This window comes from Spea bombifrons, chromosome 4, assembly GCF_027358695.1.
Source record: "Spea bombifrons isolate aSpeBom1 chromosome 4, aSpeBom1.2.pri, whole genome shotgun sequence".
NCBI classification, from domain to species: Eukaryota; Metazoa; Chordata; class Amphibia; order Anura; family Pelobatidae; genus Spea; species Spea bombifrons.
The window spans coordinates 107927643-107949759 of NC_071090.1; the positions used below are offsets into that span (position 1 = coordinate 107927643).

The 22117-nt window shown below is 42.0% G+C and overlaps 2 protein-coding genes across 2 annotated transcripts; one reads left to right on the plus strand and one right to left on the minus strand.

Moving 5' to 3' along the window:
- Window positions 1–1943: 1943 nt before the first annotated feature.
- Window positions 1944–5549, minus strand: LOC128491577 (extracellular calcium-sensing receptor-like). Its single transcript, XM_053463895.1, has 6 exons — window positions 5274–5549; window positions 4296–4844; window positions 4020–4121; window positions 3369–3590; window positions 2957–3080; window positions 1944–2863 (listed from the first exon to the last, which is right to left on the minus strand). The coding sequence occupies exons 1-6, from the start codon at window positions 5529–5531 to the stop codon at window positions 1944–1946; spliced, it is 2175 nt and encodes a 724-aa protein (XP_053319870.1). The 5' UTR covers window positions 5532–5549.
- An 8847-nt stretch (window positions 5550–14396) lies between these two features.
- On the plus strand, window positions 14397–20884 carry LOC128491578 (extracellular calcium-sensing receptor-like). The gene is made up of 7 exons (XM_053463897.1): window positions 14397–14617; window positions 15349–15643; window positions 16672–17071; window positions 17282–17502; window positions 18052–18279; window positions 19261–19384; window positions 19935–20884. Exons 1-7 carry the CDS (start codon window positions 14397–14399, stop codon window positions 20879–20881), a joined length of 2436 nt encoding a protein of 811 aa, XP_053319872.1. The 3' UTR covers window positions 20882–20884.
- Window positions 20885–22117: the final 1233 nt, after the last annotated feature.

The following is a 22117-nucleotide window of genomic DNA, read 5'->3' on the forward strand; positions in this document are numbered from 1 at the left end:
AAGCTAGCACAGTCCTCACATAACTCTACCTCCCCCTCCTTCCTCTGGGGGCGGGGCCAGAGAAGTTGCTCACACAGCTGGGCCCCTGCAGAAGTCTGCGAGTGGGAGATCTGCAGTTCAGGTAAGGGGGTGGGGGAGGGGTTTTGCACAAGTATGGAATGAATGAGTATTTAAATGTTTGTGAATGAGTGTGTGTGTGATAGCATGGATATGTAAGGGGAGTGGGGGTGGTAGCATGGCATAGGGAGGCTGTAATCACACTACTATCATCCACAGGTTCCAGCATGTACTGGCTGCCTTGGCTTGATAGGAGTGTGATTGCTGTTAGAAGTTATATATATATATATATATATATATATATATATATATATATATATATATATATATAAATACCTCCAGAAATGCATTTTAACCCCCTATATGCCACTCAGCCCCATGATATGCCTTTTAACCCCCTATATGCCAGAGTGGCATATAGGGGTATAATGCATATCATGGGGCAGAGGGGCATATAGGAGGGTATAAGACATTTCTGGAGTCAGAGTGGCATATAGAGGGTTAAAAGGCACATCATGGGGCAGAGTGGCAAATAGGGGGGTACAAGGCATTTCTGGGGGCAGAGTGGCAAGCCTGGGGGCAGATGTGCATAACTGGGGGGGCAGGTTGGCAAATAAAAGGAAATAAAAAATATATATTTTTCTCAATCATAGCTTTTATTAAATATGAAAATTAGTTTACATGAATTAATATTTACTAGTGAAACTGTTTTCCTATAGGGTAGTCTTATATTCAGGCTTTTTGTTTTTTTTCCTAAATTAATATTTTGATTTTGGGGGGCCGTCTTATAATCAGGGTCGTCTTATAATCGAGCAAATACGGTAAATGTCTCTCTCCCATCCCCTCTCTCTCTCTTCTCTCCCCCAAGCTGTTCATATTGAGATCCCTTTGTCTTTTCTCAAAATAGTTATGATGCACGTTTTGCTTATGTGAAATTTTAATTTTGTGAAAAATGTTGTAAACAGGTAGTATTCCGCATGGACGGTCCCGTAGCTGTCTAAGTACCGCATTTCGCATTTTTCCACCACCAGGAAAAAGACCTCACTAATGGAATCCTTTACAAGTTGGCGTAACTGGATTTTTTCTAGAAGTGGATAAAAACTGTTGCGTTCATTTTTTTTTAAATGGCGAAGAATGACGCTTTTCACCTCATGGAAAGTTTTCTGAAAAGAAAAATATGGCCGCCCATTGTTTCAGCAACCAGACACATCAGGAAACTAAGAGAATCATTGTGTGAATTATGATGTCAGCAGGAGGATACCACAGATTTCTGCACTAGGCAGACTGACTTAAACTGTCAGCCCAGGCCTAAGGCCTAGGGCAGGTCCAGGGGATGGCAGACCCACTGGTACACAGCGAGAGGGTAGATCGCCTTCTGGGGCGATCAAGCCCTTGTGGTCCCGCTGCACTATGAGCAGGTTGTAAGGAAGATCTTTGATCTCCTCAAATGGCCTTACTATGGAGGCTGTGCTGGCTCAGCAGAATTTCCAAAGACTTCAATAAATGGCGTCATATCCCGGTGCGGAGCATCTTTTATTCTATTTGGGATGGCGACTGTGGAGGGTGACGGCTGTGGGCTAGGTCAGACCTAAGGCGGTCACGGCAGAAAATACATAACTGACATTAGGCATCGGCCTTCATGAGGAAAGTTTTACAAAAAGCAAAGCAAAGTCAGTACTTGTATTCTCCAACACAATTATACTTTTTTTTTTAATAGTGATGATTAACAGAATGAGCCTTTACCCCAGCTGAAAATCTACGCTTCCCTCACAGCATTCTCCAACATCAAAATCATGAAATAATGATACATTTTTTTTTAATCATAAAGTGCCCTTTTGCAATAAGAATGCATCACCACTTTTGCTTGTTGTCTATATGAATATAAGTTAGATATATCCATCTGGACTCTGGAATTTCTTAAAGAGGTTCTCTCTAGAGTTCATACTGGGTTTACATAATATTATAAAGCATTTTGGAGCAAACATAAAGGCAAGAAGAGCCCAGCTAGAAGCCAAGATGGCAAATATTTCCATGGCCACAATGTACCTGCCTTCAGCACTGAGGGAGGCTGGGATAAAAGACACCCAGACACTGAGGAAGGCCAACATGCTGAATGTGATAAACTTGGCCTCGTTGAAACTATCAGGAAGTCCCCTGGCCAGGAAAGCAACAATGAAACTGATGAAGGCCAGGAGACCAAGATATCCCAGCATGCTCCAGAAAGCTGTGGAAGAGCCCTCATTGCACTTAAGAATGATAACTCTGGGTTGGGATTCAGAGTCCTGTTCAGGAAAAGGAGGGGCAGTGGACAACCAAATGATGCACAGAAGAAACTGTAGAAGAGAACAGAAACAAATGATCAAGTAGGAGACCAAAGGACTTGTCCACCTTTTGAGAGCACTACCAGGTTTCGTGGCCATGAATGCAAACACCACCATGATTGTTTTTGCCAAAATGCAAGAAACGCAAAGAGTAAAGACCATTCCGAATGCAACTTGACGCAGCAGGCATTTTTCAGGTTGGGGGTAACCAATAAAAGCCAAAGAGCAGAGGAAGCAGAAGGACAGAGACACCAGAAGAAGACAACTGACGGAGTAGTTGTTGGCTTTCACGATAGGTGTTGTTCTCAACTGTATGAAAATCTTCAAAATGAAAACTGGAAATAAAGAGGAAACAATACTTGTAGAAGACAGCGTTCTGCCCAGTGGGTCTTCATAGGACAGATACTCTACAGGTTTTGGGAGACATATGGATTTCTGTGGATTTGGCCATGTGTCCCATGGACATTTAATACAATCAATGGAGTCTGCAAAATAATACAATACACTCAATTAATATTTATATCCATATGATGACATCATTTTACAACACCCTTTTCTCAGGTAATATCTCAATGTACCTGTGCGGTTGGAGATCTCCCCTTGAGGACAAGGAAGACACTGGAAGCAGCAGACAGGTTCTCCTCTTTTAGTGGCCTTCCAGAAACCTGGGGGGCAACTCTGACTGCAGACCGAGACAGGGACCTGGGGCAGATATGATTGAAATGTTACCTTTTTCCAGGCAGATTCTTTTGTTATCTTATTATATAGGGGGCATCTGATGAAAGGCTATTGTCAGGAAATAATAATAATGTCTAGTACTCTATAACTATTTATAAAGTTAAAGGCATTTTATTTTTCCTACTGAAACACACGTTCTTTCATGGCTAGCCCTTTATCGCTAGATACCCAAACCCAACAATTAACCACGTTCAGTGGACTGTCTAGACCAAACATAGACAAGTTGGTTTAATGAAGACATAGTGTTGGCACCTGTTGGTCTGCAGAGTTCCAGAACACCGCACTTGTGTTTATGCTGAAGATTTGGGTGGAGGTCATGTCATACCGGCCAACCTTGATAAATCTCATGGTGCCACTCGGGCTCAGCTGCCAGTTCACAATGTCATAGACAGCAGGTGGGTCTCCATTTTGGTTAAAGTACATTTCCTGACCGCCGCTCAGTGTGACTCTCGCCCTTTTCATATAGTACAGCAGCTATTAACGAGGAAAGAGGAAGATTATTTGTTGGAAGCATCTGAGATATTAATGAAGAGCTATGACTTAGTTTGGACTCTTCTACAGTATAACCCCCTTTTACTAGCGTGACAAGCAAATCCTCAAATTTTGGGAAAATGCAATAGCTGCCCAATGCCTTTTATGGACAAATTTCAGAGGCAGAGAGCATTTGACATACTAGAAAAGCATTTTGAACATTACATCTTTAATAAGTGCTCAAAGTTAAAATTAATTAAATATTTGCCTTTAATTGATAATCTGGAGGAAAAGAGCCTATAATTAATAAAATGTGGTCAACATAGGTAAAATGAGAATTAAAAAAATTCAAAGATGTCCAAATAGCTAAGATAGTTGTGTGTTTTATCATTCTTTTCTTATACTTAGACCTGTTTGCAATGGAAATATTACCTGCCATGGCTTGAAGTTCTCAATATTTGCACACAATCCTTCTCGGAACGGACCTTCTCCATCTTTGCAGTTTTTAAGATCTTCCAAAGCTCTGGCCACAACCTGTACCGCAGTGTAAACACTATAAGTGACTCTTAAACTAGAGACATCATTGTAGCTATTCTCTGCGTTTTCTAGGTCTTCTGATCCAGTGCATTCTTTTACTGTCGTATCTCGTGTTTGGTTTGTATCAGTTGCAAATTTACATTGGAACGCTAACTCCCAAAATATCTTTACCCAATCTCTCGCCAATGACATAGAGGGGTGGATCTTGTTGAGGAACTCCCTTAGTCCTGGAATTGCCCCACTGTGGAGGGCTAGACCTATTGTTCCAATAAGCAGGGTGGAAAATTTTCCCAGGGAGCGTAGGGTGGATGTGGACCAAGCTTCACTGGCGACTAATGTCTTCTGTGTCACATTCTGTCTCAACATCTCATCCAGAAGAGGTAAAACATCAACATCAGTTGCGTAGACTACTACGACCATGGCTGTTGATGCCTTCATCACTTTGACTATATGATGAGCGTTACGATCTGGTTGGTTTGTAAGTATGTTCTCACTGAAGGCCACGCACGCTCCAGCCTTGATTATCTCTTGTCTCACTAGCTGAATTCCCTGCTGGCCATAATCATTGTCTACAGCTATTAGTCCAATCCAGGTCCAACCTAAATGCAACACTAGATGAGCAAGTCCCTTAGACTGGAAGGTATCGCTGGGGACGGTCCTGAAGAACGAGGGAAACTGTGTCCGGTCGCTGAGCAGGGAACTGGTAGAGACATAGCTGATCTGCTGGGAAAATGATATAAAGTATAGAACTTTATCATGCATTAGCAATGGCCACCAATTTCAGGGTAAGGCTTTTTTTTGTTGGCCCACCAGGCTTTAAAATACATTTCTTCTAAAAATAAGAACCGAAAAGACAAATATGTAACATTTTAATTGTGTGGTCTCTCTATTAACTGCTGTCCATAGCGATTCCAAAAAAGAAAATGTGTTTTCTTATCATTATGGGTTCTCAAACTCTCTAATAGACATAAAGGTATCCATCAAAATATGACTTTAATGATATTCTGAATGTAAGATGGACTGTTTTCACAGAGCACACACAGGAGTTTACATCAGCAAGTAGGTAAACCATTGAAGCATGGGACATAACTAAACATTGTATGGAAGCATTTCCTTAAAGAATCACGTTCCTGTAGAATGAAACTTTACCTGCGGATAATGATAGACGCCTAAAATGTGAGCCAGGAGGATTGAGTGAGTGGACATAGCTGGTCCAATTACGGAGCTGAGAGGAACATGCCCAAGACATCTGTAATTGGGGATAGCTCTGTCATATCCCGTCACCACTTGTAGAGTTCCTTCCAAATCAAAGTTCTGAGTGTCACAGGAATCATATGCTTGGAACCCAAGAGTAAGATTGATGAGGATGCTTGGATCCCCATTGATCTCCTCCACAGCGTATCTCATGGCTTGGAGCTGCTGATAGCTTTCAAAATGGAACCTTGAAGAAAAGAATGGAAACCTAGTTTTAGAGCCTTTTATTGTAAAACGGAATATAGGCTCTTGTTCAAAGTTTTTCAGCCATGTCATGCTTGGTTAAGATCATAAAGTCTCTCCTCAAGACCATCCACCATCACTGGATTCGCATAACCAGGCTCCCCCATTTATGTGTTAGTTCTATTAGGTAGAAGCAATAACAAAAAAAAGGTTGTATAAGATTGGCTAAACTGATATTTTCCAGTTTCTCACATTTTCCAGTTTTTTAAAACTATGTTTTATGCCTGGAAGTCCCACCATAGCTGGGACAGGTTTAGAAAGGGGCAACACTAGATTAGACTAAAAATAGCAGAAAGTAGCACTTTTCGCTGAAAATAAAGTCCAGCTCCGAGTTCCCACGGCTGATTGAGTGAGCTTACATTTACATCACAGCCCATGTGACATTTCAACTCGTGCGTTGTGATGTCACTAGGTGGATTTTCCAGGTTTCTGCAATTGTCTCTCTTCCCAGGGTAAGGAAGACCTCTGAGGGGGACGGTACTGAATGGTTTCCAGGTTTACCATAATTTAAATGCCCTCGGTAGGAATGTTATTAACACTGCCTCTTGTAGCAGCTATTATCTATACATACTTGCAATGGCGTGCATAAAAAAAATATTATTTTATCATATTATGAAAGCAAAAAGCTGTGAAAACATAGTAAAATATATAGCATGTGTCTTTGTCATTTGGTTGTGTTGGAAGCCCAATCCAACATTCAAACATCAAAGCCAACCCCCCCCCCCTTACATTGTACATGTGATGGCGGCTGGCCTCTCTTTGAAGAAGACATCTTGGTGGACCTTAGCAAGATGCAATGGTAACAGGACTCCGATCATCACATCCCCAGGCTGGGTCATCCCTGCGAGCTCTGACACATGGAGGCTACACCGATGGTCTTCGGAGTAAAATCCAGAAATAAGGTGAGACAAGAAGATTTGCCAGATTGTCTGATACAAAAGCCCCGTCATGATGTCATATGGCCAGACAAACCTATGAACATCAAAAAAAAACCAAATAATTAATATATCCCATCAATTACATCAATTGAACCATTATAAATATTGTGTTTCGCTTGGGTATCTCAAGATTGGTTTTCACAGAATGAAAAAATATTTAGGACTGGGTCTGAGTGGACCCCGTACAATGTATAGTTAAATCACTGCGATGGCTTTCAACTGTGCATCATACCAGGCCAGCAAAAGCCCTTTTTGAAGAAGAAGCTCACTAGGGTATGGATGTCATTGGAATCCCCCATTATTCTGTTACACTAAGCATTTATGGAGACAGAATATCAAATATAATAAATTCATGTATAAGATGCGGAATTTTGACGCAATTCCTTTGAGAAACTTATTTTGTACATGTATGGAATATACCATTTTCTATTGCCCTAAAATATAGAACATGTAAAGTTCCAGTACTCACTGTCATAATGGTCCAAAACGAGAAATGTGGCATTAAGAGAGGTCACTCCAAGATGATGATGATTCGGTTCCTTTTAGGGGCAGGTTGGCAGAAGTAACATTTGAAGGACATCTTTGTCCATCGTGACAGTCCCTGTCCTCAGCGTGTGGGGGACCTCTGTGATATCAGACACATCCTGTGCGCATTCAAATTTCTAGAAATCATATTGACATCAAGAAATCAGAAAAAATATTAGCACAAAAAAATGTTAAACCACGGCCCGCAGAATTAAAGGTTAAGGAGTCAGTAGACGAGGAGACTTCTGGACAAATACACTGGGAGGGATACCCGTGTCCGGTTCTCAGGGACAGGGAGCTCCTCGCATTGTATTCCAAGTGTTAGAAGTTTTCACAAATAATTCATATTTTATGTCTATAAAACATAGATACATGAGATATAGAATGTTCATAGAGGAAATGCTCGCAGACGGAATGTTCCGGGACAGAATGGCGGGTTAGAGAGCGGAATGCTGAGTCAGAGAGTGGTCAGAGACAGAATGCCAGAGGTCCCGGACACCAACAAGACATCTGTCTAATTTACTGCACTTTACGCCTTCTGATTTACTAAAACTCACCGTGGGGCATCAGACGCTCTGTATTTATAGAGAAGGCATGCCAGTGCAGCGAGTGAATTAACCCTTTCAGTCATGTCAATGTCGATCATTTACATACGTATATAGTCTTTTACCTGCACTCAGAGTTAAAAATAGTGATTTCCTCTGAGGGAATGGCTGTAACAGATCTGCTGACATTTCTGTACCCCCCCTGAGAGACACATTACAATAATCGTTTAAACGTGGGGATTCCCAGCGGCACTAGGTGGCTGGGGTTTATCAAACAGTCACAATTACTCTCCTAGCTGCTCGTCTGCCATTCCACCCAACAAGTTAACCGTGAAGAGGGTAAAACCGTGCTTAACTCCTAAAATGCTGGAGTACTGGCCATGCCATGCCAAGTGTGTTGTTCTAGGTGTTACACTTCATTCAAAAAAGGATATATGGAATCTCTGCCCGCAGGCGAGGCAGCGAGGCAGCGATTTAAAGTGGGACCAAGATGTCAGCATAACAGGAAATAGAATAAAATGTGTTTTATCCTAGATTATGAGTGTATTAAATGGGATTGAGAAGTGGAATAAGACCCTAACCCTTTAAGTGCCAGGGTGCTTCCTGCACCAGCGTTCATTTGTCCGCCATTATCAGCAAGAAACGCTCAAACCACTCAGGTGGCTGAAAAATGTTCCACCATACAAATGCACACACTGGCCGACTGCAGCCGTCAGTATAAAGGAGTCTTTTTAGGAGACTCCGTCATGGCACATTGTTCTGTCAGGGGTCATATAGGTAGCCCCAGTCTGAATGAGCCATGACTATCCCCTCCTACTGCTGGCAGTGACCGCCAAGCAGCAGAGGCCTGTCAGATGAGCCGGGTAAAATGGGTACTCAGATTTCCATATATAGGCACTGAGTACTTTTATGTCATGACTGGAAGCTTTATTTGCTCCTCATATACAGTATAATGCAGTAAATATGTATAATAGGATTAATTAGGATACTTGAGTCTCTTTTGATGGATCACTTAATTGGGCGTTCTCACTGGCTTAATGTTGCCAGCCATCATCCGCTGCCGAATAGAGTGAAAATAAGCACCAAAGCACCAATGCAGAGCTCTCCGTTGAAAGACCCAACGTAGTTTCTCCTTTATGTGGTATGCATATAGGTGGCCAATGTAATCACCTCAGCGCCACGTGTTTCATCAGTTGTGACCTCATCAAGACGCTTCTTGAACTGAAGAAGGGGCTCATTATTCTTTATACGTATATATCGGTGGGAACAGCCACAGAAACAATGGTTCTTTACACTGTGGGTGGAAGAGATGGGTGGAGAGGGTCACAATTCAAGTAAGTACAGGGCGACCCTACAGGTCACGGCCGCCATTGTGGGTTTGGCCAGTACTGGTGTACCGGTCTGGCCCACCAGGGGAGTCTGCTTGGCTGGAAAAGGGAATTGTGGGGCCTGGCGGGGGTCACGTAACGTCCATCATGTGAAACAGGAAGTGATTTTTTTTTTAAATATCTCACTTAAGTATATACACCCACAGCCAAAAAGGCTACGAGACAGAAGTACGGGTGATGAACGGTCACTCACATAGAGAAATAAATGTAGTCAGATATCATATATACAATTTATACAATATATACAAGGCTGAGAAAGGCCAAGATAAGATAATGAATATAAAAGAACTAAAACAAAACTGCAATGCATACTAACCATCAGAGCAAGTATAGATCTTAAACAAGATGTATATTAATTGTTAAAAGTATGTGCAGAGCAGAAATGGCAATGTAGAAAATTAAAATAAAATGAATTAAAAGTAATTTTAGGTTTAGTAAATAGGAGTCCGTAGAGGCAGCTGAAGGGTTAATGGTTTTAGATTTTTAAGCAGCAGAAATCTCCGGCAAAAGGTAACCAAGCCAAACATTTAAATATCATCCTGTAAGAAAGAGCCCAACGTGGTGTGTATGGAACAAACAGATTTAGGGTGCAAAAGAGGGAGCGGGAGCAGCGTGTGTTCGTGTACAGAGCTGTGAAAAAGCATTCTCCCCTTCCCGATTTCTTCTATTTTTGTATATTGGTCACATTTAAATGTTTCAGACCATCAAACTAATTTTAATATTACACAGAGTTATTAAATCAACCGATTCACCAAACTGAATTAATAATTGGGTTCAGTTTCACTAGACACACTCAGGCATGATCGCCGCTGGCCCTGTTGAATCTAAACATCAATGAAACAAGGCCTGTCTAGCAAAGTGAAGTTGCCGCAATCTAAAGAAATGTAAAAACAGATGAGCAATAAAATAATTGACATCTATCAGTCTGGAAAGGGTTACAAAGCCATTTCTAAGGCTCTAGGACTACAGAGGACCACCACGGTGAGAGCCATTATCTAAAAATGGAGAAAAAAATGGAGCAATAGAGAACCTTCCCAGGACTGGCCGGCCGACCAAAATTCCTCCAAGGACGCATAAATGACTCTACCAGGAGGTCATAACAGTAACCAGACTAGCATGTAAAGGACCGCAGGCCTCACTTGCCTCAGTTAAGGTCAGTGTTCACGATTCCACAATATTAAAGAGACTCCGCAAAAATGGCATCCATTTTGGATGCTACAAACCACTGCTGACCAGAAAGAACACAAAGGCTTGTCTTACATTTGCCCAAAACATCTTCAGGACACTCAAGACTTTTAGGATAATATTCTGTGGACTGATGATTCAAAAGTGGAACTTTCTGGAAGACTGTCAGGGAACTGGGTCCATACAGATGACTGTAATGACCCAGCGCGCCCATAGATGGAGTTCAGGAGGTATTGCGCAGGAGTGGAGTCTCAGAACAGGGCCTGGTGCAGGGCGACCGCACTCACCCAGGTGGGCATCTAGGGTTGTGCAGCCACATACCAGCGCCCTGACATAGCAGCAGAAGTAGTCCAGAACAGAGCAGAACAAAACTTGGCTGGATGTGGAAATCCAAACTAAACTTGGAACTGACAAAGCAAACAAAACTTGGAGATATCCTGCAGGCACCCTGGAGCAGGCATGAAACGTAACACTGGAATCATGTGCAGGATGCTGCAGGCAGGGATTATGGAAGCTAAGCAGAGTATCAACAGAAACGTAGCAAGCAAGGACAGAGCAAGGAGCAAGGAGGACAGAGCAAGGAACAGGGAGACCGAGCAAGGAACATAACCATACAAGATATACATGATACAGGGCACAACAAAGGACAGGGAACAAGGCAAGGAACACAGGGGAAGGAGTGAGGAGCCAGAATCCTCGGACGCTTCTCCTTTAAGCAAGGATAGGACATATTAACTGGGACATGGGGAGAGGAGAGAGGAACCGAAATCCTCAGATGATTCAGGGAAGGAGGGCAAAGGTACATAAGAGACAGACGCACATGGATACAGGAACTAGCCTAGGACTACATGATAACTATTGGAGATTCCGTCACATCGTATGGCCATAGTATGCTTAGCCCACCACTACGCCAAAGTACTCCAATGACGGTGGGTCCTAACGCTAAGCCCTGCATACGAAAGTACTGATAAACTAAACATTGAATCCAAACAAAGAACCGAGAAGGACAAACCTTTACACCGCAGACTGAGACAAACAGAACACACGCGTGGGACACACCTTATGAAGGAAACAGGAGCTGAAGCAAAGAGCTGATTGGAATCAAGGAATCAGAGGTTCAGAACAGCATTCGGAAATCCAGGAGTGGACCACAGCAAAACATGGGAACTGAGGCAAGGCAGGGAAAAACAGAGATATGCAGCTCCGCAGCCTGGATGGACCCTGACAAAGACATGGGTCCTGTTACACCTAGAGTAATGCTAACCCAACATTACACAATAGGAATATTACAAACACTGTGGTGGTGGTGGTGTGATGGTCTGGTGGTGGCTTCAGGGCTTGGGGCAACTTGATGTAACCATGAACTCTGCTCTCTACTAGAAAACCTTGTCCGTCCGACAGTTCGTGACCTAAAGATCAAGAGCACCGGGACGATGATCTGAAGCACACAAGCAAGTCCACCTCTGATTGGCTCGAAACAAAGCAAACAAAGGTTCTGGAGGCCGAGTCAAAGTCCTGGCTTGAATCCGATGGAGATGCTGAGACATGACCTTAAAAAGATAGATCATGCTAAAAAAAAACCTCCATTAAAACATTTCTACCAAGACGAGTGGGCCAAAATTCCACCACAGCCATGTGAAAGACTCATGGCCAGTTATCACAAACATTTGATGGCAGTTGTTGCCGCCATGGGTGGCACAATTATTAGGTTTAGGGGGCAATTCTAAAACTTTGGAATTTTAAATGAAAAATAGAAGAAATCCGGACGGGGCAAATAGTGTACATCTGTATGTGGATATACAATAATCCTAATGTTTTATATTATCTTTTTTTTTTACACTACTGCATTTTTATTATCTTTTTCTGATTATTTTTAAAAAATTTCAGTGAAACTTCTGAATTACGAAAATATATTTCCAAATTTTTTTGTTTTTTCCCCCCAATGTTTGCAAAATGTGGATGGTAGATTGTAAAGCACGGACACACCATCTGTACAGCGATTGTTATAATTTATCCCCCAGAGAGAAAAGTGTCCGGAATCTGTAACAGGAATATTCCTCAGGGAGGATTCATTTTATTTAACCCTTTAGTGGAAATATATGGGACTATTATCCACGGGCATTCTGTTAATGCGTTTGAGAAGAGAAAACAGAGAGTTAATGCCAAATGATGTTTTATTATAAATACTCTCTGTATAACACGGGCATGTTTGATGCTGCGCAAGATCGAGAAGGAAATGAAAGGCAGTAAGTATAAGATAAGTATAAAGTTGTTTCACCGCCGTACCCCGCCATGTCTCTGTACTGCCCTCCAAACACACAATAGGGCTCACAATATTCCTCTGCTACCTTCCAAATACACACCATACCCCTGCCGTATCTGAGCTGCTTTCAGAGCACACATTATAACCCCCTATTATTCCTATTTTACCCTCAGACCTCTTATTATCTCTGCACTACCTTCTGATCATACACCCTAACCCCCTATTATTCCTATTTTACCCTCATACCCCTTATTATCTCTGCACTACCTTCCAATCACACTCCCTAACCCCCTATTATTCCTATTTTACCCTCATACCCCTTATTATCTCTGTACTACCTTCCGATCACACACCCTAACCCCCCATTATTCCTATATTACCCTCATACCCCTTATTATCTCTGTACTACCTTCCGATCACACTCCCTAACCCCCTATTATTCCTATTTTACCCTCATACCCCTTATTATCTCTGCATTACCTTCCGATCACACTCCCTAACCCCCTATTATTCCTATTTTACCCTCATACCCCTTATTATCTCTGTACTACCTTCCGATCACACTCCCTAACCCCCCATTATTCCTATTTTACCCTCATACCCCTTATTATCTCTGTACTACCTTCCGATCACACACCCTTACCCCCTATTATTCCTATTTTACCCTCATACCCCTTATTATCTCTGCACTACCTCCCGATCACACACCCTAACCCCCTATTATTCCTATTTTACCCTCATACCCCTTATTATCTCTGCACTACCTTCCGATCACACACCCTAACCCCCTATTATTCCTATTTTACCCTCATACCCCTTATTATCTCTGTACTACCTTCCGATCACACTCCCTAACCCCCCATTATTCCTATTTTACCCTCATACCCCTTATTATCTCTGCACTACCTTCCGATCACACTCCCTAACCCCCCATTATTCCTATTTTACCCTCATACCCCTTTTTATCTCTGTACTACCTTCCGATCACACACCCTAACCCGTACTGTCTCTGTAGTACCTTCTGAACACACACAATAACTCCCTACTATTCCTATATTACCCCCAGAACAAACATTATAACCCATACTATCTCCCTATTACAGTCCCTTTTAACCCTTTGTTTAATACTACCCTACAAGCACACATCTCAATGCAATCTTCTGCATCTCATTCTCATACATCCAATGATTTTGACATTGTTCTTCGGTTTCTAAGATACCGCTTTTTGCAGACTGACTTCTAGACATATGTGGAAACTCTGAGGATTTTTGCCCCAGTCTCAGTGTAAAGGGGCAGATTCTCAGGGTCACACAGTCTAGAGCTGACCCCTTCCTTTTCTATATTGCTGTGATCATATAAAAAAACTCCTAATCCAGGGGCATCCAACCTGCGGCCTCCAGCTGCTGAAGCACTACATCTCCCATAATGCTCTTTCAGCTAAGGGGCTGGCTGAGGAGGATTGAAGATGTAGTCCTGCAGCAGCTGGAGGGCCACAGGTTGGACGCCCATGTCCTAATCTCTGCTTTTGCTACCAGTTTACGGATGATATTCCTGCCTGAATGCAGGTAACTCAATTACGAGTATCTTAGAGTATCTTTAGATAATCACAGGTCAAGGTTTCCATGAGGGCCGGTATTGGAGCTATTTGGCCAACACATTTGGCGAGTCACTACATGGAATCTTCACGATGGGCTATTAAAACGTTTCAAGAGTCCCAGGGTCCACTCATTTAGAAAGTTTCTGGGTATGCTTTAGGCTCACCAGATCTTGGTCCAGGATCTCCTTGGGTCCATATCTAGAATGTCTAGAAGAAATGTTCGAAAAGGCAATGAACCATCTGCCAGTTTGCCTTCCCCAGGGCATGCCGACGGGAGGCTGAACTAACGAACCTTTGTCTCCGCTATTACTAGGTATTGGGACATTCTAGAAATATGATGATCAGTATTTATGGAGCTCTCTGGCACGTCGTCCTGTCTCACCTCCTTCCGGCTTTCTGCTCCACTGATCGGCGATGTGGGCTTCACGTCTCGGAGCTCGAGGGCTTCTCGCAGCCGGGGGATATAATGATGGGGCTGGTGCTGCCCCTACACACCGACAAAGTGCATCACCAGATCTCGTTCAATGAAAGACCACCCAAGGTCGCGTGTACCGTGTAAGGACAGATCACGGAGCTTGTCCATGATTATCATTATTGGCCTGTCTCCCTGAATGATTGCTGTGTTATTTGTGGTCACTCATATTAATCATTCCATTAATCAGTAGATCGTGTCAAGACTTTTAACACAAATTATTAATATAATTATTGTTTTTTTTTTAATTATTGAAGTCAATTAATGCCACCTCTGGAGACCCCCATTTCCAGAAGGTTGTTGACAAATTAGAGAGAGTTCAGAGGAGGACGACTAAAATGGGGACTAAAAACTGAGGGATCTCAATATGTCCGACTTGGGGGAGATGGGAGAGTGATAGATTTAAATACATGAAGGGATTTATTTCAAAGGAGTAGAAATGTTAAAACAAGAGACCATAATCTCAACTATAGCATGGATGGAAATTTGACGTTACTGAGAGAGTGGTAGATGAGTGGAGCAGACTCCCAGCAGAAGTGGTAGACGCTAATACAGTGACGGGATTTAAACACGCATGGGATAGACATACGGCTCCTGAATCTAAGACGAGACCAACGACTGATTAAAGTTTGAGATTTTACATCAGGACATAACAGGCCGAATTTAATTAATTTAATTTTCATTTTATTTTTTTTAAATTTTTATTTTATTTATATTTATTTTCAAATAAAATATTCATTTTGTTTATTTTTACTTTGGAACCTTCCAAACCTAATACGTTAAACTGTTGTATTTGTCCTGTTTTTATTTGTAGGTTCCACTTCGAGGTTTTTCAAAGTCTCCAAATCCTACGATTCGCCCTGGAAGAAATCAACGAGAATCCAGATATTCTCCCCAACATCACCCTTGGTTTCCAAGCGTATGATTCTTGTAGAGTTCTTGAGTTGGATATCAAAGGCTCTTTACAGTTATTAACAGGAAATAAAAGAATCATCCCGAATTACCGATGTCTTGGAGAAGAAGCTCCCCTCGGGGCCATAATTGGCCCCGCTGCCTCTACTCACTCAATTCTCCTGGCTCATATCCTAGGACTCTACAGATACCCGCAGGTAAAATTCATTTGCAAGGAGATTTTGTGTAAAATATAAATGGTTCTGCCACCAAACGTACTTTAATCGATTCTTTCATTAAAAAAAAAAAAAAAAGAAAAAAAATCAAACTTTTATATATTTTTAATGGCCCCCAACTCTAGCCCCATTGACGTAGGTAAATAAATAGGGGGGGGGGAAAACACTTAACCTGTGAGTTTCCAGGGGTGTTTTCCTCCCTGACTTTATTCTGCATTATGAAGAGTTAACACACACAAAAAGCTGGCCCTGTATAATGTATTGATAATGTGGAGAGGCGTCTTGAAATATACATTACACAGGGCCAGCTCGGGAAATCTTTAGGAGGGGGAAATTGAAGACGAGCATCCATAACGCATAATGAAATCGGCGAGTCGAAACATTCTACCAGGTTATTAAATACACCCCATGTTCATTAACATCATAAATCACAAGCAAGGATGTCAAACACTTTTATTATACAAATTCTGTATATACATTTCAAGACAAAAATGGCAACTAATATGGATAATTTCCATACTATATGGACAAAGGTATTGGGACACCTGGGACTTTCATGACATATTAGACATTAATATGTAGTGGGAAGCATAGCATTGTCCAAAATGTCACGGTGTGTCCCCTTCAGTTTGGTGAAGGTCAACATCAGTGGCTGGCCTCACAAATGCTCTACTGGATGAATGGGCAAAAAATCCCCACAGAAACTCCCCAAATCTTGTGGAAAGCCTTCACAGAAGAGTGGAAGGTGTTATGGCTGCATAGGGGCACCAACATATTAATATCTATGTATTTAGAATGTGATGTCATCAAAGTCCTTGCTGGTGCAATGGTCAGGTGTCCCAATACTGTTTTCCATATATTGCACATGGTCCAGGCCATCCTGAATATGAGACTAAACCAAGGGGCCATTAAGGTTTAAGGTGAAAATTACACCTCAAAATGGGTACTGTTAAGACCTCTGCTCTAAATCAATGTAATACACAGGCATGTAATACTCTCTTTCACAACAGATCAGTCACTTATCTACCAGTCCAGTCCTTAGCGATCGGATCAGATTTCACTCCTTCTTCAGGACCGTCCCCAGTGATGTCTTCCAGTCCCGAGGACTAGCACAGTTGGTGCTACATTTTGGTTGGACCTGGGTTGGGCTTTTAGCGGCTGACAATGATTATGGCCAGCAGGGAATTCAGATGGTCAAACAGCACCTAGTCAAAGCTGGAGTATGCGTGGCCTTCACTGAGAACATTCTTCCGAGTCAACCAGACCGCAATGCTCCTCACATAGTCAAGGTAATGAAGAGGTCAACAGCTACGGCCGTGGTTATCTACTCTGTAGGTATTGATATGGTTGCAATTTTGGAAGAGATGTTGAGACAGAATGTAACAAATAAGATACTCGTGGCCAGTGAAGGTTGGTCCTCGTCCACCCTAGTCTCTTTTGAAAGGTTTTCTAATCTTCTGTCTGGCACAATAGGTCTAACCTTGCAAAGTGGGACAATTCCTGGGCTTAGAGAGTTTCTTAACAAGATCCATCCCTCCATGCATTTGGGAAGAGACTGGACAAAGCTATTTTGGGAAGCAGCATTTAGCTGTAAATTTTATGATAGTAAAAATCTCACAGGATCGTCGGCGTCTACAATAAAAGAGTGCACTGGAGAAGAAAATCTAGAACATTTTCAAAATGGCTTTAATGATGTCTCCAATTTAAGGAACACCTACAGTATCTATACTGCAGTCCACGCTGTGGCCAATGCTCTGGAAGATCTAAGAAACTGTAATAATGGAGAAGGCGAATTTTCTTATGACAAATGTGCAAACATTCGGGATTTCAAGCCATGGCAGGTAACATCAAAATGGGTTTTGTTTTGGCCAGAAATGTGTAATATGCTCCATAATCATTTAAATAGAGGTTCGATTACTAAACTGAACATGGCCAAAGCTTAGTATCTAACTGATAGCGTTGAGATAAACATTAAACATGTTTCAACAAGGATCAGTTATGAAACTGTAGTTGTTGTCCCCTTTCAAACCTCTCAAAGATTCCCCTATGGAAAATAAAAGACACTTAGACTGGAAACAATTGACATGGCCTTTGTGAAGTTAGGAGAACAGTGAATCTTACTGGTTTAAACTGGCGGACTTTTGACGAGATCAGTAGTGGCCAGACATACACCAACCAACTGGACTGTTGCGACACCACCAATTCTTTTTATATGTATTAGACATAAATTAATTTGACATCGTTCAACACCATGTGACCCTATCCAGCAAGTCCCTCTCAAAATTTGCATCAGCTTGGTTCCACCATTGATTATAAGAACCCATGTTAGTTTTGACATCAGACATACAACGTATATTAAGATCACTTCTTCTCTTTTTCCCACCTTGTAGGTTCTGTACTATTTGAAGAAGGTAAGGGTCACGCTAAGAGGTGGGAGGGAGCTTTTCTTTGATAAGAATGGAGACCCACCAGCTGTCTACATCATTGTAAATTTGCAACTGGGTCCAGAAGGCTCCATACAATATGTCAAGGTGGGCAGTTACGATACAACAGCAGCATTTGGTCAAGTCTTCAACGTCAACCAAAGCGTCATAAAGTGGGCAACTGGAGACCAACAGGTTTGAGAACATCTGACCACAAATCTGTTCCAATTTTCCATGAACATCTATAAGTCTCTAATAGAATCTTATTGAAAGTTAATGTAAACAGCAAACATATATTAAGAACACATAACATTCAGTGCTTACATGTGCAGCAAACATGTCTAGACTAACCTCAAATCCTCAGCCTTGCTTGTGGAACAATAGAAAGAAGACAAAACTGCTTAATTGTTGTGTTTACGTGCATAAAATCCAGCACATAGGCAGCCATCTCTAAAGACAAACATTGGCAGTATAGGAGTAGTTAGGAGTAACAACAGTGACTGTTAGGAGTAACAACAGTCCAGCCCCACTAACAGAGTGTGCTGAAGCACATAGCATGAACAAATTGCCTGTTCTCAATTATTTGTTGACGTATGAAGTACCGTCATATTTTACACAATGCTCTGCTTCCAACTTTGTGGGAACAGTTTGGGGAAGGCCCTTTTCTATTCCAGCAAGACTGTGCTCCAGTGCACAAAGCAAGGTCCATAAAGACATGGTTGGATGAGTTTGGTGTGTAAAAACTTGACCTCAACCCTATCAAACACCTGGGATGAACTGGAAGGGAGATTGCAAGCTGGGCCTTCTCATCCTACAGAAACATTTCACAATCTTGTGGAAAGCCTTCCCAGAAGAGTAGAGGCTGTTATAGCCATAAGGAGAGCACCAACTCCATATTAATGCCCATGGTTTTGGAAAGGGATGTCCATCAACCTCATATAGGTGTGATCGGCAGATCTCCACATACTTTTGGTCATATAGTGTATTTATCCATTCTAAAAAACTTCCCCATAGATCCTACTACTGCCCTATCGCTCTCCTACCCTTTGCATCGAAATTGCCTAAGCAGATTTTGTACAATAACGTCACTGAGTTCTTCTCCTGCAATTCCCTCCTTCACCTTCTACCATCACTTGTGCTGTTAGTCAAAAATATACCATGTTGATTTTCCTATAGGTCCCTGTCTCGATCTGCAGCCAGAGTTGTCCGCCTGGCTTCTGGAAGGCAGAGAAACAAGGAGAACCCATATGTTGCTTCCAGTGTCTACCTTGTCCCCAAGGGGAGATTTCCAATCAATCAGGCAAGTGAGCGACTTAAGACTCCAAAATTGGTTGTAGTAGGATCAATGGTGAATGGCCAATGTGCTGGTGGCTTTCTGGATATTGTGAAATTGCCTCTAAAGTTAAAGCCATACAAATTAGTCTTAAACCATTATGTATGTTCTATTTTGTGACCCATAAATGTGTAAACGCAGAAAAATCACAGACTAACGATGGCAATTATTCACAGAATGACATCATGTTAATGCATGTAGTATGGAGTTAGAAAATCAAAATGTGTCATGTAATCATTCCATGATATTCATGCAAAAAAATATTTAGAAATACCATATTTGTTTGGGCTTTGTGAATTTTATTCTGATCCCTCAACCTCTGGAAGAACTCTAGATGAATTAATTTACAGGATCCTGATTTGTTCTTAGGTTCTACCACAATAGTCTGTCTATATTTAGAGATTAAATGTGTTACACTACTGTGTTCATAGTCTACCTGTGTGTCTCAACAACAACGAAATCAGTATCTGATTCTACAAGACAATTTTTATTGTGCCAACTATTCATATATTTTCAGATTCTGTCGAGTGCATCAAGTGTCCATGGGATATGTGGCCAAATCATTGGAAAACCAGCTGTCTACCAAAGCCCGTAGAGTACCTTTCCTATGAAGATGAGTTGGGGGCGACACTGGCTGGAACCAGCATCATGTCTTCCTTAGTTCCTGTTGTCATTTTGAGAATCTTCATACGTTATAAAACCACCCCGATTGTAAAAGCCAACAACTACTCTCTTAGTTGTCTTCTTCTAGTCTCATTGTCCTTTTGCTTCCTCTGCTCTCTGGCATTCATTGGTTACCCTCAGCCTGAGAAATGTCTTCTACGTCAGCCAGCATTTTGCATGTTTTTTTCTCTCTGCATCTCATGCATATTAGCCAAGACTATCATGGTGGTTGGTGCCTTCCTGGCCACAAAACCAGGCAGTAATCTGAGGAAATGGACAAGCCCTCGGATATCTCACCTGATTATCAGTATCTGCTGTCTTCTACAATTTATCTTGTGCATCACTTGGTTGATGGTTGCTCCTCCTTTTCCAGAACGCAACACTCAAACTCAACCGGGACTCATCAGTCTTGAATGTAATGAGGGTTCACCTGTTGCCTTCTGGTCCATGTTGGGGTATCTTGGTCTCCTGGCCAGTACAAGTTTTTTCGTTGCTTTCCTGTCCCGAAGGCTTCCCGACAGCTTCAATGAGGCAACATATATCACGTTCAGCATGCTCGCTTTCCTCAGTGTTTGGTTTTCTTTTATCCCTGCTTCTCTGAGCTCAAGAGGAAAGTATACCCAAGCCATGGAAGTGTTTGCCATCATGGCCTCCAGCTGGGCTCTGGTTTTTTGCATGTTTGTCCCCAAGTGTTTAATTGTATTGTTTAAACCAAACATGAACTCCAGGAAATATCTCATGTCGAAAGACAGAGGTGACTTTACCTCTCAATGTACTGATATATCAGAAACATGTATGTGAATGAATGAATAAAAACAAGGCTGATGATGCTCTTTATAAATGTTATCATTAATGTGTGGCGCGTGATCCATAACCCTTCTAATCAGGCATGAAGCATTGTTCCTACTCTGAATGCTTTAATAATTATTTTAGCTAAACAATGCTATTAGCAAAGGTATCCACCGAACATAGAAACACGTTCCCAAGGCCATAAAGTTTCCTTTTGTTGCTGAGAAGTAGCTACCGGTATATACCAGCCAGGAACAAAAATGATCAGGTAGAGGTCAGAGAAAAATAAATTCTATAGTTGAGGGAACAAATCAGGAAAGCAATGGTAATAACTAAGCCCCCCTCCCTCCATACTAAAACCTAGGCCTTACCGGACCACCTAACACAATGTAACCGACAAGGATAAACGGTGGACAAATGACCCAAGGATAGAGTTGCTTCCAGATCCACGTTATTGTGACTGAGATGTGAACAGACCGTATGGACCTCTGGTGCCCTACAAAACACAGAAGAATAACAAAATGAGGATTTATTATGAGTTTATTCGCCTGCTGTTGTTGCTGCCCATGATTGGACTGATGTTATGGAATTTTCCAGACATTTGCTCCAGCTATCAGGCTGCGATAGCGGGTGGAGGGCTTTGGTTGGGCGAGTTTCATTAAATACACGGTTACACTGCCCATATGCGGATCTTGTGCGGATCTTGCGTTTAACATGTGAAACCTCGATAGAAAAAGTTTGAAAACAACCAACAACTTTACAACCAGTGACGTACCCTAGCCTAGGCCGGCTTGGCATAGGGTGTCAGGTTTAGGGGGGGCGGAAGTCCGCCTGCTACAAAACACTGTTGGGCAATTAACCCCCCCCCGGTGTCCCATGGGACAACAGACTGGTTACAAGGGAGATCTCTGATGTCACGCATTGTCTTAAAGACTCTCACAGCACCTTTTAATGCGTGGGGGTGACCTGAAATGGTGGGGGTGAATAGTAAAGGAAAATATAAGTTAGATGGAGTTAAGGGTTAATTGGCCCAGACAGCTTCCTGTTTCCTGTAATTCCGTTGTATATTTAATCTTCTTTTTATTATCACGGACTGTTAGACCGTTTGGTTCTTCCGTACATAAAATCTGACAATAACCCCGTAAAAATTCAATATATTCTCAAATTAAGGCAATTCCCATTTTGCACAGCAGAGAAATAGACTGTAATTTACTTTCAAGGGACAGACTCCATCAACGACAGTCCACT